The sequence below is a fragment of the Uranotaenia lowii genome, unplaced genomic scaffold (assembly GCF_029784155.1).
Source record: "Uranotaenia lowii strain MFRU-FL unplaced genomic scaffold, ASM2978415v1 HiC_scaffold_26, whole genome shotgun sequence".
In the NCBI taxonomy this organism is placed as follows: Eukaryota; Metazoa; Arthropoda; class Insecta; order Diptera; family Culicidae; genus Uranotaenia; species Uranotaenia lowii.
In genome coordinates, this window is record NW_026598157.1 from 43,549 (window position 1) to 63,491 (window position 19,943).

Genomic DNA, 19,943 nt, shown 5'->3' on the forward strand with positions numbered 1-19,943 from the left:
TCTTCAACTTGCCATGTTGTTTGCGTAGAAGATAGTTTCTGGTATCTTCAAATGAAAATTGTTAATTGATTACGTGCGAACATTTGAGAAATTTCTCAAAAATGAAAGCTCTGATATAAGCTGCAAAATGCAAAATTTAATTCTCATTTTTTTATACCCTTATCACCAACTAAAATTCTTTTATTTGGAAAAATGACCGAATAAATATTTTAAATGATTTTCATTTCATCATTGATTGTCTGGTTTGTGCTTCACTGAAAAATATTTACCTAACGACAATTGGAAAGTATCATAAAAATTTGAAACATAGAATACAAAATCCGAAAAAATAAACAAAATAATTATATTCAAATTCAGATATAAGTTTAAGAACTCAAAATCTAAAATCGGGATATATTTAGAACCACCATTCAGTGTGTCAAATTTAAATCATAATTTCAAATCGTGTTTTGAAAAACAAAATATGAAGCAATTTAAAAAAAAAAGAGATTTAAAGTAACAATCAGATAAAAAGCAGAAATTGCACTTGAACTGAATTTCAATTTCATATCTTTGAAACACAAAAAACAAACTTTTTTATGAGATGTTTATTAATATGATTCTAATTAGATAAAAAAAATGTTATCAAATTGTTATTCTAAATGTGACAAAAGTTTCATTCGATACCCTCAAAGCTAAATTGGTTTGAGTGCAAAATTGATCGCTTGAAAAAAAAATCTAAATAGAGATTTAATGTTTAAAACACAGAATCAGTTATCATTGAAAAAAACAGGTAAGGAATCCAAATGTGTTTGGAATCTTAAACAAAGATCCTGAGTTCTCAAAAATCAGAAAAACCATGAAACTGAAGAAACAACACAAGACTTGAAAATCACAATGAATTGAATCTGGAAATAGATAATATTGAAAACATAGAAATACCTATTCATGTTAAGAGGCTCAATGATATCAGCAACTGAACTATGAGATCGTTTTAACGATTATAATCGTTATTATTTGAGAATGTCATTTGGAAAATGATATGCTGAATTCAGGATATATATTTCAGTAGATGATAAAATTTTAGTTAAATCAGTTGAAAATGTTTCAATACGAATTTCAAGTCGAAGTCAGAAATTGGAATGGAAATTCAATAAAGAAACGCAGTAGGGAGGGAAAAGGGTTTAGAATTTGTAAACCAACGGAAATTTCAATAATAATGATTGAAAAGTTAAAAGTTATAACACTCGATATTAACTTGGATGCTGCCCGGGATTTCTCTGTTCTCTCTAAGCGCTGTAAGCCAGTTATGGCGAAATTAGCTGCTATTTTAGTGTAGTAACCATTAGGGGAACTGGGGGTAAGACGCCCACGTTTAGAAGAATCTTTCATAACGCGAAAATGAAGGATGTAATCCAGTAATAAGACAATAGTTTTGAAAAGGGGACTGTTCTTCACCAGAATTATAAAAACAGGAACACTCAAACCAATAATATACGTCTAAATCATGGGTGGCCAAACCATGGCCCGCGAGCCACATGTGGCCCGCGACCAACTTTTTGTGGCCCGCGAAGCTCTTTTTGGAAAAGCCATGGTCTAAGAATTTGACATTTTTCTTGGTCTGCGTATATCATTTGGATAAATATATCTGAATCTACACTAACAAAATGCATAACAGAGATCTGAAAATCTCCTTGAAGTGATATAAACCAAAGGGATAAAAGTGTTTCAAAACTAATTTCGAGAAAACATGCTTTTAAATTATTTGGCAATTTTCCATTTATTTTTCGAACAGTTGTAATTTCCTTGAGCGTATGAGGATTTCTAATTATAAAAATCTTAAAAATTCACCATATTTAATTTGAATTATCAAGAATCGTTTGGAATTATTTACTCAAAATCGATCATTTTTGAACTTATATATACGTCTTTAGCTCTGAGGGTCTCATATAGTTTTACCAAACAGTATACAGTCACTGAAATAACGGTTTTCAAGTTATCAAAATTTTACGGTATTTGACACATTATCTGTAAATCCCATAACAAATTTTTCAATGTTTTCCGATTGGGATTTGGTGACTATATATCATTGGTTTAAAGAGCATTCAAGCGGACTCTAGTCTTAATATTGAGGAGTTTGAATAGCCTCAGAAAGATAATAAGATCGTATCAAAATCATTTAAAATTCGTAAAAAAATCACCGAATCTTATCATCATAATTAAAACAATAATTTTACATCAACTTCAACCATTCACAAATTGATTTCAATTTCAACAACTGCGTTCATCCATCCAAATTTAATCACTTTTTTCAAATATTGTAAAATATCGAAAGTTTGCTGTGAACATTTTTCACACCAGTTATTTTTTGCGAAGCTTTATGAAAATTAAACCAACTCCAAATAAATTTTAAATTAGTATTTTGCTTTGTATTTACGTACAAGTACATCAGTAATGAAAAACTAAACAAAATTTACAGTTCGGTAGTAGAATTCAACTAGAATCTGTTTTGTACTGACAAATCTCTCAGAAAAAACGATTTTTTTTCCCAAATTTTAAACTTACAAAAAGTGCAATGATTATCAAAGAATCAAACTCGTATTCATCCTGTATATAAAAGGCTTTTCCAATACACTTGTCAAATCGAGGTACTGGAAAATTTTAAAATAGTTGGATTGAGTTGAGGTTGAGTTCCGTACTTTGAAAAATCAATATTATTTATGATATAACTAGAGTTTGTTGAAAAAAGTATTCTTTTCAATGTCAAAAGCATGTGACGTTACTATTTCAACAATTACTATCTGCGGGTTTTTTTTAATTTGCCTATAAAATTTTTCTAAGAAGAACGGTAAACTTGAAAACTTTGAAAAATGGGCGGTCATTTTTTAATACTTAGAGACCATGAAATTGACTTAATATTCATTTACCAAGCAAGTTTTAATTGCCTTGAAAAGATTGATCTACATAAGATGGAATGATAAATCATTTCGTATTGCATAATATATAGCATAAAAATATGCTAGTAATAAAAATGACTCATAAAGATGAAACTATACTAAGGTTGCCAGAATTTTTTTAGTCCGTATCTAGGCCAGACAGATCCGTGCTATTTTATCTTAAACCCTGGCATAATCCAGGCATTTGATTTCAAAATTGGCTACCAAAAATCCGGGCAAATTTGGTAAATACCCAAAAACTACTAAAAAAATAAAAATTGAAAAAACTCCCGTAAAACTTAATAACAGATTTTAAATTTTATTTTAGGCTTCCATAAAATCTTTCATGATTATTTTTTATAATTTGCTCAAAAAATTCGCGTTTTGGACGCATAAATAAAAAAAAAAAAATAAAAATTGTGTTTTGTTCGATTCGGCAAAAAAGGTGAGAAAATACGGGCAAAATCCGAGCATTTTAAAATGAAATCCGGGCAACCAACCGGACCGGACTCTTCCCAAATTTTGTTTTAAATATCTGTGAAAACCCGGATAAAATCGGGTAATCTGGCAAGCTTTATCTATACTTGATATGACCCAGGCAAATGTTTTTTATAGCATTTTAAAAATCTTTTATTATTCGTTTTCTTCGAATATTTCGGAACAATTTGTTTTTTTTTTTGGCCCGCCAGCCAATCTCATTTCTGAAATTTGGCCCGTCTGTCGAAAATGTTGGCCACCCATGGTCTAAATCGTTAAATTTTGAAAGGCTTTCTAAAGCATGATATCCATTTCGGTTGGGGCAAAGTGCACATATGTGTGTACCCAAACGCGCCGGTTTACGTTTAATTCGTGTTTATTGATTCAAGTGCCTCCGAAAGGTTTTGCCAAGTAAAACACTTCTTTTTTATTTCGCAGATGGAGAAATGTATTGCTACGCGCAGTGCTGCCAGATATACTGACATTCTTGTGAAAAGTTGATTAAATCTATATGAAATAAAGGAATTTGCAAATATTTCCGTTTATATTCAAGTTATAGTTTTCCGATTCATCATAAAAATTTCTTTTAGAGTGTTTTGATATGAAATGCACATGAATTTAATCTAATATGAAACATGCTTATAGATAAACGGAGATGGCGCGTTTTGCCCTACCTAGACATGTTTATTAAAATCGTTCAAATAACAGAAATAATAGTTGAATAAGGAAGTTTTTCGTTGTGTGATGAATAAAAAGACCTATAATCATCATTAGAACAGATGACAGGTGATTTTTTAACTTTTAGATCCCGTAATTTCTTACGAAAAAAGTTGAAAAATTGCAAAAAAAAACTCCTAAAAACTATTGATTTTGTGTTTCGTGAAATTTAAGTAATCTATATATATAAAAAGCAATTTCTGTATGTTTGTTTGTTTGTTTGTTTGTTTGTTTGTTTGTTTGTTTGTCCTCTATAGACTCAGCCGTCTTATGTGTAAGGGATCGTCCAAAGGGGTCGTCCATATTAACTGTTCGCTATTTTTGCGATATTGACGTTATTATACATCGTATTCAGATGAAAATTGGTACACGATAGTTTTGAGTGACGTGCAATCGATTTAAGGTATCGAATTCAGTGTAAGGGGCCGGCGAAAGGGGTCGTCCATATTGAATTTTCAGTATCTTTGTGATATTGACGTTTTTATACATCGGATTGGGATGAAAATTTCCACGTAGGAATTATTAGGGACGAACAACTGTTTTCACTTATCCAAACTAAAATCTGGGGTCGGCCAAAGGGGTCGTCCATATGAACTATTCACTGTTGATGCGATATTGTCGTTAATATACATCGGATTCAGATGAAAATTGGTACACGAGAGTTTTTTTTTTTTCGGGTACTAAATTTAGTGTAAGGGTCCGGCAAAAGGGGTCGTCCATGTTAAACTTTCAATATTTTTGCAATGTCGTCGTTATTTTACATCGGATTGGGATGAAAATTTGCACACGGTAGTTTTCAGGGACGAGCAACCGATTTCAGATGTCAAATGCTTTGCCAGGGGTCGACGAAAGGGGTCGTCCATATAAATTAATTTCTCACTGTTTTAGCAATATTGACGTTATTATACAACGGATTGCTTTGAAAATTTGCACACGGGAGTTATGAGGGATGGGCAATCGATTTCAGTCATCAAAGGTTGTATAAGAGCCCCCGAAAGGGGTTTAGCTTTTTGGCAATAATTGCGTTGTTATGCAATGATCGAGTCGAAATTTATACACGTGGTTTATTGGCCGGTCAAAGGATTTCTGATTTCAAATTTAGTAGCAGAAGACAGACAAAGTGATCGACTAATATTTTTGCAATTATTACTCAACAATGAATTCAGAAGTGCGTCTGGAAAGTGCTTGGCAATTGGCTTTCATACAAACTATTCATGACATATTCCAAGTTGAAAGCGAAACGGAGTTCGTATGGGATCAGCTAGTAGATATATAAATCTTAGAAGGTTCCCAAATGTTTAGGAACGCATAATAGTGTAAATATAACAGACTTGCATATTCAGAAATGTTGAAAAATGTTTCTATAGTGAAATACTGATGGTGGCGCATCCTGTCGGCTCTGCGCATTTTATACCGAGTTCTCCTACTTGGAAACTAACGTAATAAAAAAACATTATTATTGTTCTAGACGTTTGTATATAATGACATGTTTCGATAAAAATGATGAAAAATAAGATGCCTCATATTGTTTTTAATTTTTTAGAATTTTTTTTCGAATTCGGTTTACATTATTTTTGTCCAGATTTTGAGTTGAAAATTTTAAGATTCATTACCAAGATTTTGATATTCTCCACCCGCAAAATTCGGGAGCACTCTTTTACTGCTAACTCTAGAGGACCCCTTTAACTTATGTAGGAGAAAAACTATTCTAGATATTATTTCACGGGGCAATCCTCCTATAAGCGAGAAAAAAATCTTATATGAAAGTCGTTGGTACAATCTCTTTGCAGTCTTGAAGATCTTCTATAAAAGTATATATCGATCTTACGAACGCTTAAGTAGAAAAATTGAACGCGTACAAAACAAATTTATTTTGCCCACTTATCAACAATATTTGAAAACGTATGGTTTATGTTTTATTTTTAAATTATCAGATATTATTCAAAATAGTGAAAATTTCTAGCTACTCAACCAAAACTTAAACACACTTTCGGAATTTTTCAGCATTCAAGACTTGAATTCAATATGTTATTGGAATAAATTATTCAATATGTTGTGTCGATTGTATCCCATTTACCCGAAACCCATTGCCCAGAATGAATTTTTCCCAGAATGACAAATACCCGAAATCAAACCCCAGAATGAACCATTTCCCAGAAAAAAATTCCCCAGAATGCACCATTTACCAGAAAATTTTTTCCCAGAATGGACCATTTCCCAGAATTTTTTTCCCCAGAATGAAACATTTACCAGAATGGCACAAATCCCAGATTTTTTTTCCTCTAGTATTTTTATTTGTTTTTTTTTCTAATGAATTCTTGTATATTTCATATGATTCGAAATTAATTTTTTCAAAATGATTTTTTAAATGAAACTACGACTTTGAAATTTTCCAGCTAAACTTATTTTAGAACCAATGTTGTGCTTTGTTTATGGTTTGGGTACTTTAATTGATTCAATGGTTACCATGGTCCTTTTAAAAACCGTTTTGGTATCCGACTCCTCACGCTGCGCTTTCGAACTTGAAAGACGGGGGATCACCCCTAGCTTTCACGCAGACCTAGGAAGCCCCGGCAGACCTAGACCAATGTCTTAGGGCCGCCGCTTCCGACGGCGGGTCGGCGGCCTCCTCGGAATTGGGAGCTTCGGCGGCTTTGTGCCGCCTCAACCCCTTCATCCTCGTTGGTTGCGGCTTTGCCGCAAAAGAATGAAGTTATGAAACCCCATTTTTTTGTAACAATTCCCTTTTTTTTTAAATAATTTCTAGTAAGGATAAATGTTTTCAATTTTCTGGGAAATGGTTCTTCAGGCGAAAAAATTTCTGGTATATGGTTAATTCTGGTGAAAAAATTTCTGGGAAATGGTACATTCGGCGAAAATTTTTCTGGGGAATGGTTCGTCTGGGGGAAAAAATTCTGGGGAATGGTTCTTTTTGGCGATTGGAATTCTGGGGATTTTTCATTCTGGGCAATGGTTTTCGGGTAAATGGAGTACAACCGTTGTGTCAAACAATATTTATCTCTGATTTTCATTAGTATCCTTCATATTCAGAGTGTTTATCACATATTAGTATCTAATTTAAAAAAAAACTCTCTGCGTGGACATAATTATCAACAAAATATGTGTTTATAGGGTGTCCCATTAGACTGAGTCGATTTGGGGTCATTTATGAATTTCTTAAACCCTGGGGTTTTAAAAGCTTCGTTATGGTTTAAAACTCATCCATGATTTTTTGCAGAATTTTTAAGTAACTTTTACATGAGCAAAATTGAATTTATAATTTTGTATGGGAAAAATGAATATTTTGTACTGGTATTGATCAACAATAAATTCAATTGACATCACTGCTTGTGCCTCGCAAAGCATTACATGAAAAGCAGTCATACAATACTTCGCTGTTCACACAGCAGTGATGTCAATTAAGTTTATTGTTGATCAATTCCAAAAGACATAACCCTTTTAAACAGCTAAAAACTATTTTGCCTTATAAGGTACAAAACTAAGGTCTTAGACGAATTGTTCAGCGGAAAATTTCCTTCGGAGAATTCATGAATGGGCACAAAAACCATAAGCAGGCTCGGCTCCACAGTAGAAACAAAAATTATGTAAAATTTTCAGGCCAAAAACCAGGTCCGGTGGACAAAACTTTTGACCGGAAAGTCATGCGTGCTAACATCAGTAAGAAGACTGCCTCAGACTGTTTAAAAAACTGGTTTAAACATTCTGAGCAAGAAATTTTGGTGAAGTGATCTTAGTTTTTAAGCTTTAAATACTTTTGTTGTTCAAAAAATTTGATAAAAACGAATAGCTCACGTTGATGACTTTTCATTAGATGTATGGAAGAACTAAAGATTACTGGGTCAGTGAGATTTCTATAATCCAATTTGTCCAAACCGTGACCTTAAATATCTTCTTGCGCAGCTCTACCAAAATTCAATTTTTCATTAAACTTTCACTTGATCTATCATGTGTTTTTCCAATGTCTAATATTGGTCCACATGTTAATCATTCGCGTCACGTGCACCTAATTTCACACGAGGTACACGAATATATTTTAGAATAAATCATTTGAAAACGCCATGCCATGGGACCAGATAAGCTGCCCGTTGCAATACTCACCATCTGGAAAACATTCATCCTCCGAAACAGGCAGCCTTAGCACAGAAAGTAAACATATTCCGTGACGCCAGCGATAAGAACCAGATTTAATACATTTTTCATTTTAATCTGCCCACAGCACAGAGAGACAGAGCTCATCTCATCTCATGCCGCCGTGCCACGTTTGGTTGGGATTGGATGAACTTGAATGAAGATGCTGCGAGCATCAACTCTATCGGTACATTAGACTCTTCTAACTGTATTTGCCTCGTAAAGTACTGGGAAAAGTGCACTTTCTCGCACGCAGCAGCAACTCCGAACCGCCATCCGATGAAATGCACTTTTGCCGGGGAAAAAGAAATATCGACCCACTAATAAACGACTGGGAAAAGCTATGAGAAAACGGAGCCAAACTATGAGAACGGCAAGCTCGATGAAGTTTGTTGCCACCCCTCGATGCCATCTAAGCGATTTATTTTACGACGGATGGCATAGCATAAATAGTTCAGATGGTGCTCAGCCCCTTTTCGAGCCAAATTTTCTCCAAAGTTCCGAATTGTTTTTGGATTCCCGAAACGATTTTATAACTCCATAACAAGTACCTCTACTTGACACTTTCTTGTTTCCTTAGCTTCCCCTGCACTGTCCATTTTGGTGTCCCCTCGATTGACAAGTGAACAAGTATACTTATAAAAAAAAGCGCCACTTTAATTCAATTCCGCTCGTGTACTGCTTCTTTAATTGAAGACAATTTACCGCTCCAGCAGTGAAGAGAACGTCGTCGTCGTCGTCGTTTGGCCGGACGAAGAAAAAAAACAGAAATGGGAACAATCGATGCGCTTGCTCCTTAAATTGCAAAACTGGGTGGGGAGCTTTGTCTTTCTGTTTTTGCTTCGTCGTCGTCGTCAATGGCGATTAACATGAACAAGTAGGTATTTGTAAGAAAGTGTGCCCTAGAATTACATGGTACAAAAATTTCAATCCAGAAAGAAAGTTCGGAGGTATTCGGTTAGTTAAGCACTATGAGTAAAAAAGAATAAAATATCATCATAATTGACTATGAAAGAAAAGTCCACCAAACTAAGTTTATCTTTTAAGAAAAATTTTATAGAAAGGCACCCTTACTATTACATAACCCATCCGGATCTATCTGGATGGGATATTGAAATAGTTGGATATTAAATGGATAAAAAATCAAAAAAGTGTTTGTGGCCACTTTTTTTTCTGTATTAAAGCTTGGTACCCATTATTTTTCGATTAAGATCATCTATCTAGGTATATGTAGAAAAATGGATTTCTGTCTGTTCCCTATAGACTCTGAAACTACTGATCCGCATTCCTTGAAACATGACAGGTGGATACTTTTGAGGTCTGGAAAGATTTCTATTATGATTAAAGTCTCCCTCTCACTAGAAGGGGGGAGGGGGTCTTTCAAACAAAAGACAAATGTTTGCATAGCTCGATAACTGATCATGAAATTAAACCGAATTTGGAAGGGGCGGGTATTAGAAGTCGAGGAATGTTTTCATGAATATTTGGAATCCCTCCCTCCTTCCAGTGGGAAGATTGGAAGGGGGAGATGGGCGTCCTTACAATTTTTTACATAATCTTAAAACTAAATACTTATGCTAATGGACAAAATTTGGCAAAGTAGGGTTTTGGTATACGAGAAATGTTTCAATAGTTATTTCGGACCCTTCCCTTCTTCCTGTGGAGATTTGAGAACTATTCAATCAAATGGAACCAAAAAAGGCTTGGAATAGTATTTGGGTACAAGAAATGGTTCTATGAATTTTTGTTCCACGAGCTGTTCCTTCCCGTGAGAAGATAGAAAATGGACAGGGGGCTCCTTAAAAATTTTCAACACAACTGGAAAACTACACATGTAAATGCAATCAAATTTAGCGTGGGAAGCTATTTGAAAAGCATGAATGTTTCTGTGTTATTTTTAGAACCCTCTATTGTTCCAGTGGGAAATTTTTAAGGGGGATTCCCATGTAATTTTTTAAATCACTCGAGAACTTATCCAGCAAATGTAACCAAATCCGGTTTGGGAGGGTATTTGAGTGCGAGGAACGTTTCTATGAATATTCGATACTACTGTCTCCTTCCAGTGGGATGATAGGAAGAAGAGAGGGGGGCTCCTTTACAATTTTTCATATAACTCGAGAACTAATCGAGCAAACGGAAACAAGTTTGGCATGGGAGGGCATTTGGATACGAGTAATGGTTATACAGTGGTTTTTTCGATTTTAACACGATCAAAAAAAATTGGAGTGAATTTGGCGAAAACGTGAAATTAGCGAAACTGTGAAAATACTATTTTGTTATGGTCTTAAATAATAAATATTCAATTCATAACTACTGGAAAAGCCGCCTTATGATAAGTTTTAATTATTTAGAAAATTGAGAATATTTTGGTAACCGAGAAAATAATTTAAGCTCATTACTCACTTCATAGTGTTAATACCATTCCAATTTTCGTTTGTAAAATATTTTCATCTTCTAAATTATGTTTAAATTTTCAACATACTTCCACAGTTTTCCCGTAATTGCTCGATAGCATAAGATGCCATCAAATGACAAAAAAATCTGATAACGTTGAACACTTTCCTAGGGTTTAATAAGTACCGTAAAACGGGGTAACATTGATCACCGGGGTAGCTTTCATCAACATGAAATTTTGCTACATAATCATCAATAGCTAAGTTTAACGTTAAAATATCTTAAAACTTTTTTCTACATTTTAAAACCTACATGTTGAGTTTCAAATTGGGTAAAATTTGGTTTGTTTTTGAAAATTTCAAATGTAAGTAAAAATGTTATTTCGTTTCTGATGAAATCAAAGCGTTTAGAAGCAGAAGGTTGATTTATGGGACAGTTCAACTTTTTTCCTTATTAAATGTATAGTTTTGATGTAGTTTTTGTTGTATTTTATGATATTTAAAAAAAAAAGGGACGTTTTCCAAGAGTAATCCAGTCTAGGACAAGGCCAGAAACCCTATAAAATAGTTAAGTATGAAGGAAAAAAATTAAAGGGGAATAGTGTGAGGGCTTAGCGAATTGAATGAAGGCAAAATTTCAATTTTTTATTGTAATTAAATTTTATAAATAATGCAAAAAAAATTAGCCCCTTAATTTATGCAGCATCATGGTACATCTTTTGATTTTAATTGTTGTTTGGCCTTAACACACGATATGCCTAAGTTAATCAATTACTAACATTTGTAAATAATATGAAGATGAAGGATACAACCTTAATGATCAAGAAAATTCGTTAAAACTGATCAATATTACCCCAAAGCATCAAATTCCAAACAAAGACGAAATGGATTTTTATATCAAATTTTAAGTAGTCTAATAAATTTTTGCAACCGTGTTTTACGTTCATAGGTGGCTAGTACTGGTTTTAAAAATATGAAACATGCTACATTCCCCTTAACAGAATAAATAAACGAGAAATATTGAAAAAAGTGATCAATCTTACCCCGTTTTACGGTATCAATAGATTCAAATGGATTTCATATTCGAATGATAATGTCAGGCGCAAATGAGAAAGTTCTGGAAAAATTAAAAACTATTCAAACACAGTTTTTGAAAAACAGTGAACGAAACAACTATAAAAGCAAGATGAACAAAAATCTTTTATACTTGTGAATACATTTTAAGACGCTACAATCCATTAGCGATTAGCGATAAACAGAACAACTTTTTTTAAAGAAAAGCGTGATAAAATTGAAAAATAACTGAACATAAGCGTGAATTTGGCGAGTTTTTTTTTTAAATTTAATTAATGTCCTTTTAAACCCTGAGTGTTCATTCGGGTCTTAATTTGGCGAGTTGCGATAAATCAGACAGTGGATAAAATCATAAAACTACTGTATGCTTATTTGAGACTCTCTTTTTCCTTCAATTCGGGATAAAGTTAAGAAAGAGGGGAGCTCCCATACAATTGTACACTTGGTGCTCCGCGAAGCTTTTGAAAGTGCTCCGCGACGTACGCAACGAAAATCATAAACCAACCTTGAAAAACTCAGATTTTTTTATCGAAGCATTAGAAAAAAAAATCACAGGGCATTTAGTACGAGTGAATAAATTTTATTTAGTTTGTTTTTACTGGCGACTAAAGCCTAGTCGTCAACTTGAACAATTTTTGCAGCAAGAAGCAGTCAATTATGTTTGTTAAAGTACAACAGAGTCCGCTCGATTTTGGCAACATTCGATTTTGGCGTCATCCGTTTAAACAGCATTTAAGAGATTTCATAGTCTGAAGTAAATGGGAGATCTAGCTTCTTTTGGAATTATAAGTCAGGAAGTGCATCACAATCCCGAAAGAGAAGATATTACAATTCCCAACGACGGTAATTTCATAAAACGGAGAGTTGATGAGTTGCGCCAACCGAAATTTTAGGCGACTGTTCATGCAAATACGAATTCGAATCCGTTTTGAACCGTTCGTTTTTGGCAACATCCATAAAAATAGTTTTTCAGGCATTTTTTTATTTATTTTTTTATTTTAAATCAATTAAAACCAATGTAAACCATAACATATGCATTAAATTTATTAGATTGGCTTGATTATAATAATTCATCGCAGTGAATAAAAATTATTCTTTACTTAAAACCTTTCTTAAAACTACCATAATTTTGTCAACAAATAAATTTCATGCTTGTATTATGATTAATAATTTTTGGGGATTAAAACGACTTTGTCAATCATTAGTGGAAATATATATAAGTTATTTTTATTATTGTCCAAACGTTTCGGCCATTTATTGTGGCCTTCTTCAGTGGGTAACTGTAAATTTATTGTAATTTTGTACATTGTCTAAATTTGTGTTATGTGAACATATTTTGTACTCACTAATTGTCAGGTTCGTTTTTAGTCTAATTTTTGTTGTGATTAAATATTGTAGTGCGAATTTTATCTGTGAATACTGTATCAAATATTTTAGTTTGAAAAATTGAACGTTTCCTATTTTTAAACTCATTGCGTCGAACATTGAACCGCAACGCTTCACCATTGGGCCCACTGAAAAAGGCCACAATAAATGGCTGAAACGTTTGGACAATAATAAAAATAACTCGGTTTTATTCCCACAAATCCTCAAAAATTATTAATCATCCAGTCGAGAAACGATATCAACATAATGATTAATTTCATGTAGTTTTTTCGAATAACGTGATTTATATTAAATCATTATTGTTTTAAACGCCTGCTACATGAATTATGACAGAAGTAAACAAATTTTTTCGTTGGTGGAAATAACTTTGTTTACCTCTAACTAAGAAATTTATGCTCAAAATTGTTTTGTTCGATTAAAAAAGTATAAAATTTAAAAAATAGTAACAATTTTGTAAATATGTTTTTCTTGTTTAAACATTTCTTATTGGATTTTTGAGATATTTAAATAGTTTAATTTTAAATAGTATTACAAAAAAATAATGCTAAAGAAGTAAGTACAGAATACCATATATGTATCTATGATTCCGTACATATGCAGTAGAAAGGGGTAATAATCTCATATTTCAACTTTTCCCCGCGATCCCGGGAATTTCCAGGAATAGGATGATCAGATTTACCGAATCCCGGGAACGTTAAAATGGCCGGGAAAGGACACTCTACTCTTCAGGTTGACTTATTTGGCTGACACTTTTCATAAAATGAAAGACAATCTTCGATTCAATCGGCAAAACCATTGCCTTCAAGATCAAAATAAAATTTTGAACAAAATCAACCAGAAATAACCTCGAAGTTATCATTCAAAAATTTCCAAGAGTTCAACGAGAATTTGCAGGTACGTACTATGACAATCACAACACTTTTCGTTTATAATATTTTTTTTATTCCTTGATGTAGAGTTAAACTAACAGGCCCACGTATCTAATACAGTCATTTACAATTACAATTACAAAGTTTTTCCGCAGGATTTGTTGAACAGCTTCCAGAAATATTTTCCCGAAAAATATCATAAAAAGATCGAAGACTTGAAATGGGTGAAACAGCCTTTTTCAGTGTCAAAGAAACCAGAATCGTTAACATTGCAAGAATATGAATGCTTGATAGATATGACATCGGATTCAAAACTTCAGGCATGATTTTCATCCAAGAAGTCGTTTGAGGAGTTTTGGTGTCAACTGAAAAATGAATTTCAAATTTTGTCCTAAACCAAACTTATTCTTCTGCCGTTTTCCACAACTTATCTATATGAGTCTAGATTTTCCACAAATCTCGCAACAGAGACAAAATACCAATCCCGACTTAACGCGGAACGCGGTGCTCCGCCAAAATGTCTGGATTTAAAAAGTGCTCCGCCGAGCAAATGATCTGAAAACCCCTGATTTAAGTAATAAACTTATGAGGCAAAGAATTCCAGAGTCATAAAAAAGGAATAAAACAATGATGAAAGAACAATATTCATAAAGTTTGAAAAATAGTTACCGTTTTGTTTTGAAGGAACATCTTATTGATTTTGGAATTGAATTTAAAATGTACTGCTAATAAATGAAAAGTTAAATAACTATCACTAATTTTATTAATTTTTAGAAGGTTGAGCCAAGCACACCGGATCAGCTTGTAGATATATATTTATATAGGGGAAAGTGTTCCTAAATGCGCCAAGCGGGTAAAATACAGCCGTTTGGAGAAAGCGCTGGTAAAACAACTTATCTAATAATTGCATTTTGTGGATAATAAACTATGAACATTAGACATAAAAGTAATTTATAAATTTACAAACCCAAAAATATTTTAAAATTCCTACAAGATTTGAATACTTTTTTATATACATTTTGACTTTTTTTTTTAAAATAAAACAATAAGAAATTCAAAACAAAAAAATGGGTGATTTTGGTATTTTATTATAAAAATGATAAATACAGCAAATTAAAGCTGTTTTGAAGGTTTAATAAGGCCGGAACAAATATCAATTTCTTCTTTTGTCATCCCCCCCCCCCCCCCTTCGAAATTTCCTAAAAACCTGAAGGGGGACATAAATAAAGTTTGAAGTATTCAACGTAAATTTCGGAAAGTTTATCAAATATCCGAAAGATTACAAGAGCAAAATACAAATCGTGAAAGATGGAAGTTTTATAAGCTTTGTATGCTGACCTCAACCACCCCCCCCCCTTTGCGATGATCCAACTCCCAGTGACAAAAGAATGATTTGAAATTTGTTACGACTTAATGATAAGAAAGTGAAATAAGGGAATTTTTTTAATTTGAGCCCATCAAAATTGTAAAATGCCTCTCTCCTGAAACAATAAAAGGTTAAATAGTAAAAAACTAGAACTTCGAATCTAAGCCCTAATAAACACCTTGAAAGGAAATTAAAGATCTTAAAACAAATTTGACAAAGTTTTATCGATGACTGAAATTTTGCTAAAAATATCAAAAGGCGCATTTAAACCGCACGGTGTAAGGTCCGGCAATTAAGACAACTTTTATAACAAAATCGATTTCTCGAAATCTGAGCGAGCTTTTAACTTAAAAATTACACTCATTTATAGAAAATAGATGTCTGCTTATGAGTTTATACTTTTTTACCACATATTTGTTGAAATATTCGAAAGAATCAGTATTTTGCTTAAGGGGGGGGGGGGGGGGGGTAGGGTCTAACGGGTATAAAAAAACACCATTTTCACGATTTATTTCTAGAGCTATCGTTCAAACAAATGTATTCAAATTTTTTGCATTATACAAAGCATTGTTAAAAGAACATTTAGTAATTTTTTCGTAGAAAAATATTGAAAAATGAGCCGGTGACGGAGCACTTTCGAGGATGCTTTTTAGAAAACAGGATTTGCGGTGGACACTGTATCTCAGCACAGAATCATCTGAAGTCAAAAAATCAGAGCAAAATATTTATAACAGATGTTTTTCTGGACCCCAACGTTTTTATTTTACTAAAAAAAATTTTATGAAATTTTTGTGGTTGTTTAAAAACTACGATTTTTCACGAAAAAATCCGCCATTTTTCACCTGTAAAATCTCCCCAAAGTAAAAAAAAAAACAAAAAAGAAAAACGTTGGGGTCTGGTATTTTATATGTAGAAAATATGTTCCAAATTTGAAAAGAATCGGATAAGTAGTTTTCAAATGACGATGTCCACGGACTTTAAAAATGTGCTTTCGAGAAAAACGCGTTTGAAGTTTCTGCTCTTGCTTTCTTGCGGTATTAGATAGGAGGAGATAAAGGCCTATAATTTCTATAGTTTTGCATCAATTGACTTGAAAATTTGACACAACATTCTTGAAATGTTTTACATTAAGAAAATAAAAAAATAAAAAAATCAATTTTTTGAAAGTGTTAGACCCTACCCCCCCCCCCCCCCCCCTTAATGGGCTCGTGTTTGTCTTCAATAGGCTCAGCCGTAAGAACTAGAGAGCTGAAATTTGGCATGGGTGCTTATTGAGATCATGATGAAAAATGTTTTCAGACTTTCGGATGACCCCTTTTCAAGGGGGTCGTCCATACAACACAAACACTGTTTTAGCAATATTGACGTTATAAAACATCGGATCGAGTTGAAAATTTACACACGTCTGTTTTTAGGGACGAACAATCGATTTCCGGTTTCCAATTTTGTTTTGGAATATGAGAGTTTTGAGGTACAGGCAATTGATTACAGGTGAAACTCAGTGAAATGGCCGGCAAAAGGGGTCGTCCATTTTAATTTTTCAATATGTTTGTAATATTTACGTTATTATACATGGCTTTGAGATGAAAATTAGCAGATTGGAGATATTCAGGAAGAACAATTTATTCCAACTATCCAATTTCGAGTCAGGGGTTGGTCAAAAGGGTGGTTCATATTAACTGTTCATTGTTTTTGCGATAATGACGTTATGATACTTAGATTGGGATGAAAATTTGCACACGGGAGTTTTTAGTGGCGTGCAATCGATTGTATGTGTCAACAAGGTGTCAATCCATATTACTTGTCATGATTTTGCATCAGATGGAGACTTTGTACATGGAAATTTCGAGGGACGAATTTTTTATTTCAGGTTTCAAGTATTGGGTTAGGGGCGGCGAAAGGGTTCTTCCTTATCAATTTTTCACTGTTCACACAAATCAAATAAAAATAATTGATTTTAGATACGCCATGCCGGTTTATATTGAACAAATATATAGGTTTACATAATTAACATTATCCGTGGTGGAAAGCATTTAAACTATTAATTTGACTTATGTGGGATGCTTTCTCTCTAAAAAAAATTGAAATATGAATGAAAATAGTTTCAAGAAAAGAAATAAAATCTTATTCAGCTGACCTGGACAACCGTGACGGCGAATGCAACTAAGAAGTAAGGGAAAAAGAAATTTGATTTTTCATAGGCTCCGGTATCCAACCCCAAAAAAGTCGATGGCCTGCCTGCCAAATCTTGAACGGAAATGGATCCACCAATTCACGGGTCCGAAGATGTGGCCCAAAGATTCCTGAAATCCTATTTGATGAGTTCTTCCCAAAAACACTCTTCAACATTGAGTGGAGGCGAGTATAAATGATTTCAATTAATCTGATCATTTGCTTTAATAATCTACATGAGGCGTTTGGCTAGAATCTCCACGCTTTATTCCTTCCCTTTTTCCAGCATCTTTTGCCGTATTACTACATGGTCGGCCTGGCCGAAGTAATATTTGCAATGCATTTTTAAATGTAACAGACCTTCAAATGGATCCGATACAGCAAATTTGTGTTTCTATTTACACGGTAGGTATAAAAAAACACGTTTTAGGAAATAAAATAAAGTATAGAAACTGTTTTACACCACTTTGGAAATGAAAACCAGTAATAAAAATAATACAAAGCCTTTAAAAGTTTAAACTGTTGCTTGGAAAATCACATTAAAAATATATTCGAAGTTGAGCATGGCTTGTCGATTTTACGGCTATGGCTCAAAAGTTTCAAAATAATTTTTAATGACGGAAACATAAAATGATGAAATCATCAAGATGATCAATATTCTTCAATAAAATGTAATCTAGACTAAAAACTCGGTATTTTTTCGTTTATCAAACCCCTAACAAATCAGAAAAATCATTCATTCGTACAAACCTTCAGTCACCCGCCCACTTTTGGGAAAGGTATCGGTGGGCACCTTCACTTCGGGCATTTCAGATATCGAAAAGTGTGCCATGTTTTCGAGGTGGTTGCTTTGCTGTCAGCAGGTTTCGCTCTGAGTTTCAGGTGCTTTTCCCCGAAAAACACACTCATCTGCAGCAGCCTCCACGAGTGGTTCCTTTTTCTCTGGATATTTTTCACAGGCTTCTTCCAGAAGCCAACAAGATGAAAAAAAAAACACTCACAGCAATATTCGCACACCCATACACGTGTCGAAGCACATTCACTGTGACTGATGACGGCGACGATTGTGGGGTCTTGGGGTTATGTTGTGAGGAGCCAACCAGAAACTGTGCACTTTTCACTTTCTCTGCAGATGCAATTACACAACTGTCGATGGACCAGCCATCTCACACTGCTGCTGCCATGTGACTGTCTGTTCAATTCCGCGAAGCAGCTGTATTGACTACATCGATATTGCAAGTTACTTTTGTGATCATTACAGCTGCTGCAACTGCTGTTGACCGCCTATCGCCTTTCTGATGTTGATGTTTTATTCGCAATCGTGTTATTCAATTCCGTGCTCGATGAAGCTCGTTCTGCTTCGGTGGGTCTCGCAGAAGTATGGCGACGTTATAATGTGAACTTTGCTTTGTGCTTTGTCAACTTTTTTTTGCGTCGCTTTCAAAACTCCACACCACAGCTACAGTAGAAAGTAAATATTTTCACATTTCTAAAGTTCACCTTGGTTCGATGGACCAACAAGTAACGAGTTGGGAAACAAGTTCAGAACTAGAACAAGCTGACAGCGAAACGCCCATAACAGTTTCGAGAATGAATGCACACCCTACGGTAAATGTTGGTTGAATCCGCACAGGCTTGTTCACCAAAGCAGCTATTTATGTCACATTCTGGTACACACCAAAAAATATCATGAGTAAACCCGTCTGTGATCACACACAGGTATACCGTAGGCTAAACCATGATTGTCTGAACAACAAACTAGAACGGCACACAGAGAGCACAATTTTACGATATTTTTTCTGTTATTTGGTAGTTCAAACAGAGCTATTGACCGTAATACCAAACCAGCTTCAAGAGCCGTAAAAGTTGACCGGACCGAGCTATCGTCCACTCGACCGTACTATTTGGCGTTCCGAGAGCAACAAACTGGCTAGATGGGCAACGTAGACCATTTTCAGAACGATGGGAGCTGGAGAGTGGAAAAATGAAATACGCACACACATTTCCAGTTGTTGACAGTGTGCTTCCTACAGCTAGAATATCTTAAATTGACAGCTTGATCACACTTCACTAGATTCATGACAGGCGAGCAAGCTTCGACAATTTTCATGTTTGCACTCAGCTAAATTTGACAGCGTTGAAACTTGACTATTGATTGACTATTCTGTTCTAGACAAAAAATTCTTTATTTTTTATCCATGATAAAAGCCTATATCATCGAAGCACACTGTAAAAACATTCTCTCTGAAGCAGCGCCCTGTTTGGTGCAGTGCAGGTAAAAGCGGAAAACCTCACCCATACTTTTCTACTCAGGGATGGGTGGAGAAGTTGAAAATTATTTCTCTGCTGATCTCACAATTTCCACTTTTCTCCCAATAATGTTGACTTGTTCTCTCTTTATCTCAGTAAAAGAGAAATGTTGGGA

General features: G+C 34.1%; 1 protein-coding gene across 1 annotated transcript in view; it reads right to left on the reverse strand.

The window, feature by feature from the left end:
* LOC129759742 (putative uncharacterized protein DDB_G0285119) overlaps positions 1-19,428 on the reverse strand; it is a gene marked incomplete at its 3' end in the record, with an annotated part of 62,972 nt that extends 43,544 nt beyond the window's left edge. Inside the window, exon 1 of the mRNA XM_055757262.1 lies at positions 18,269-19,428. Within this exon, the coding sequence (XP_055613237.1) occupies positions 18,269-18,350 (82 nt within the window). The remainder of the gene's footprint in view (positions 1-18,268) is intronic.
* Positions 19,429-19,943: the final 515 nt, after the last annotated feature.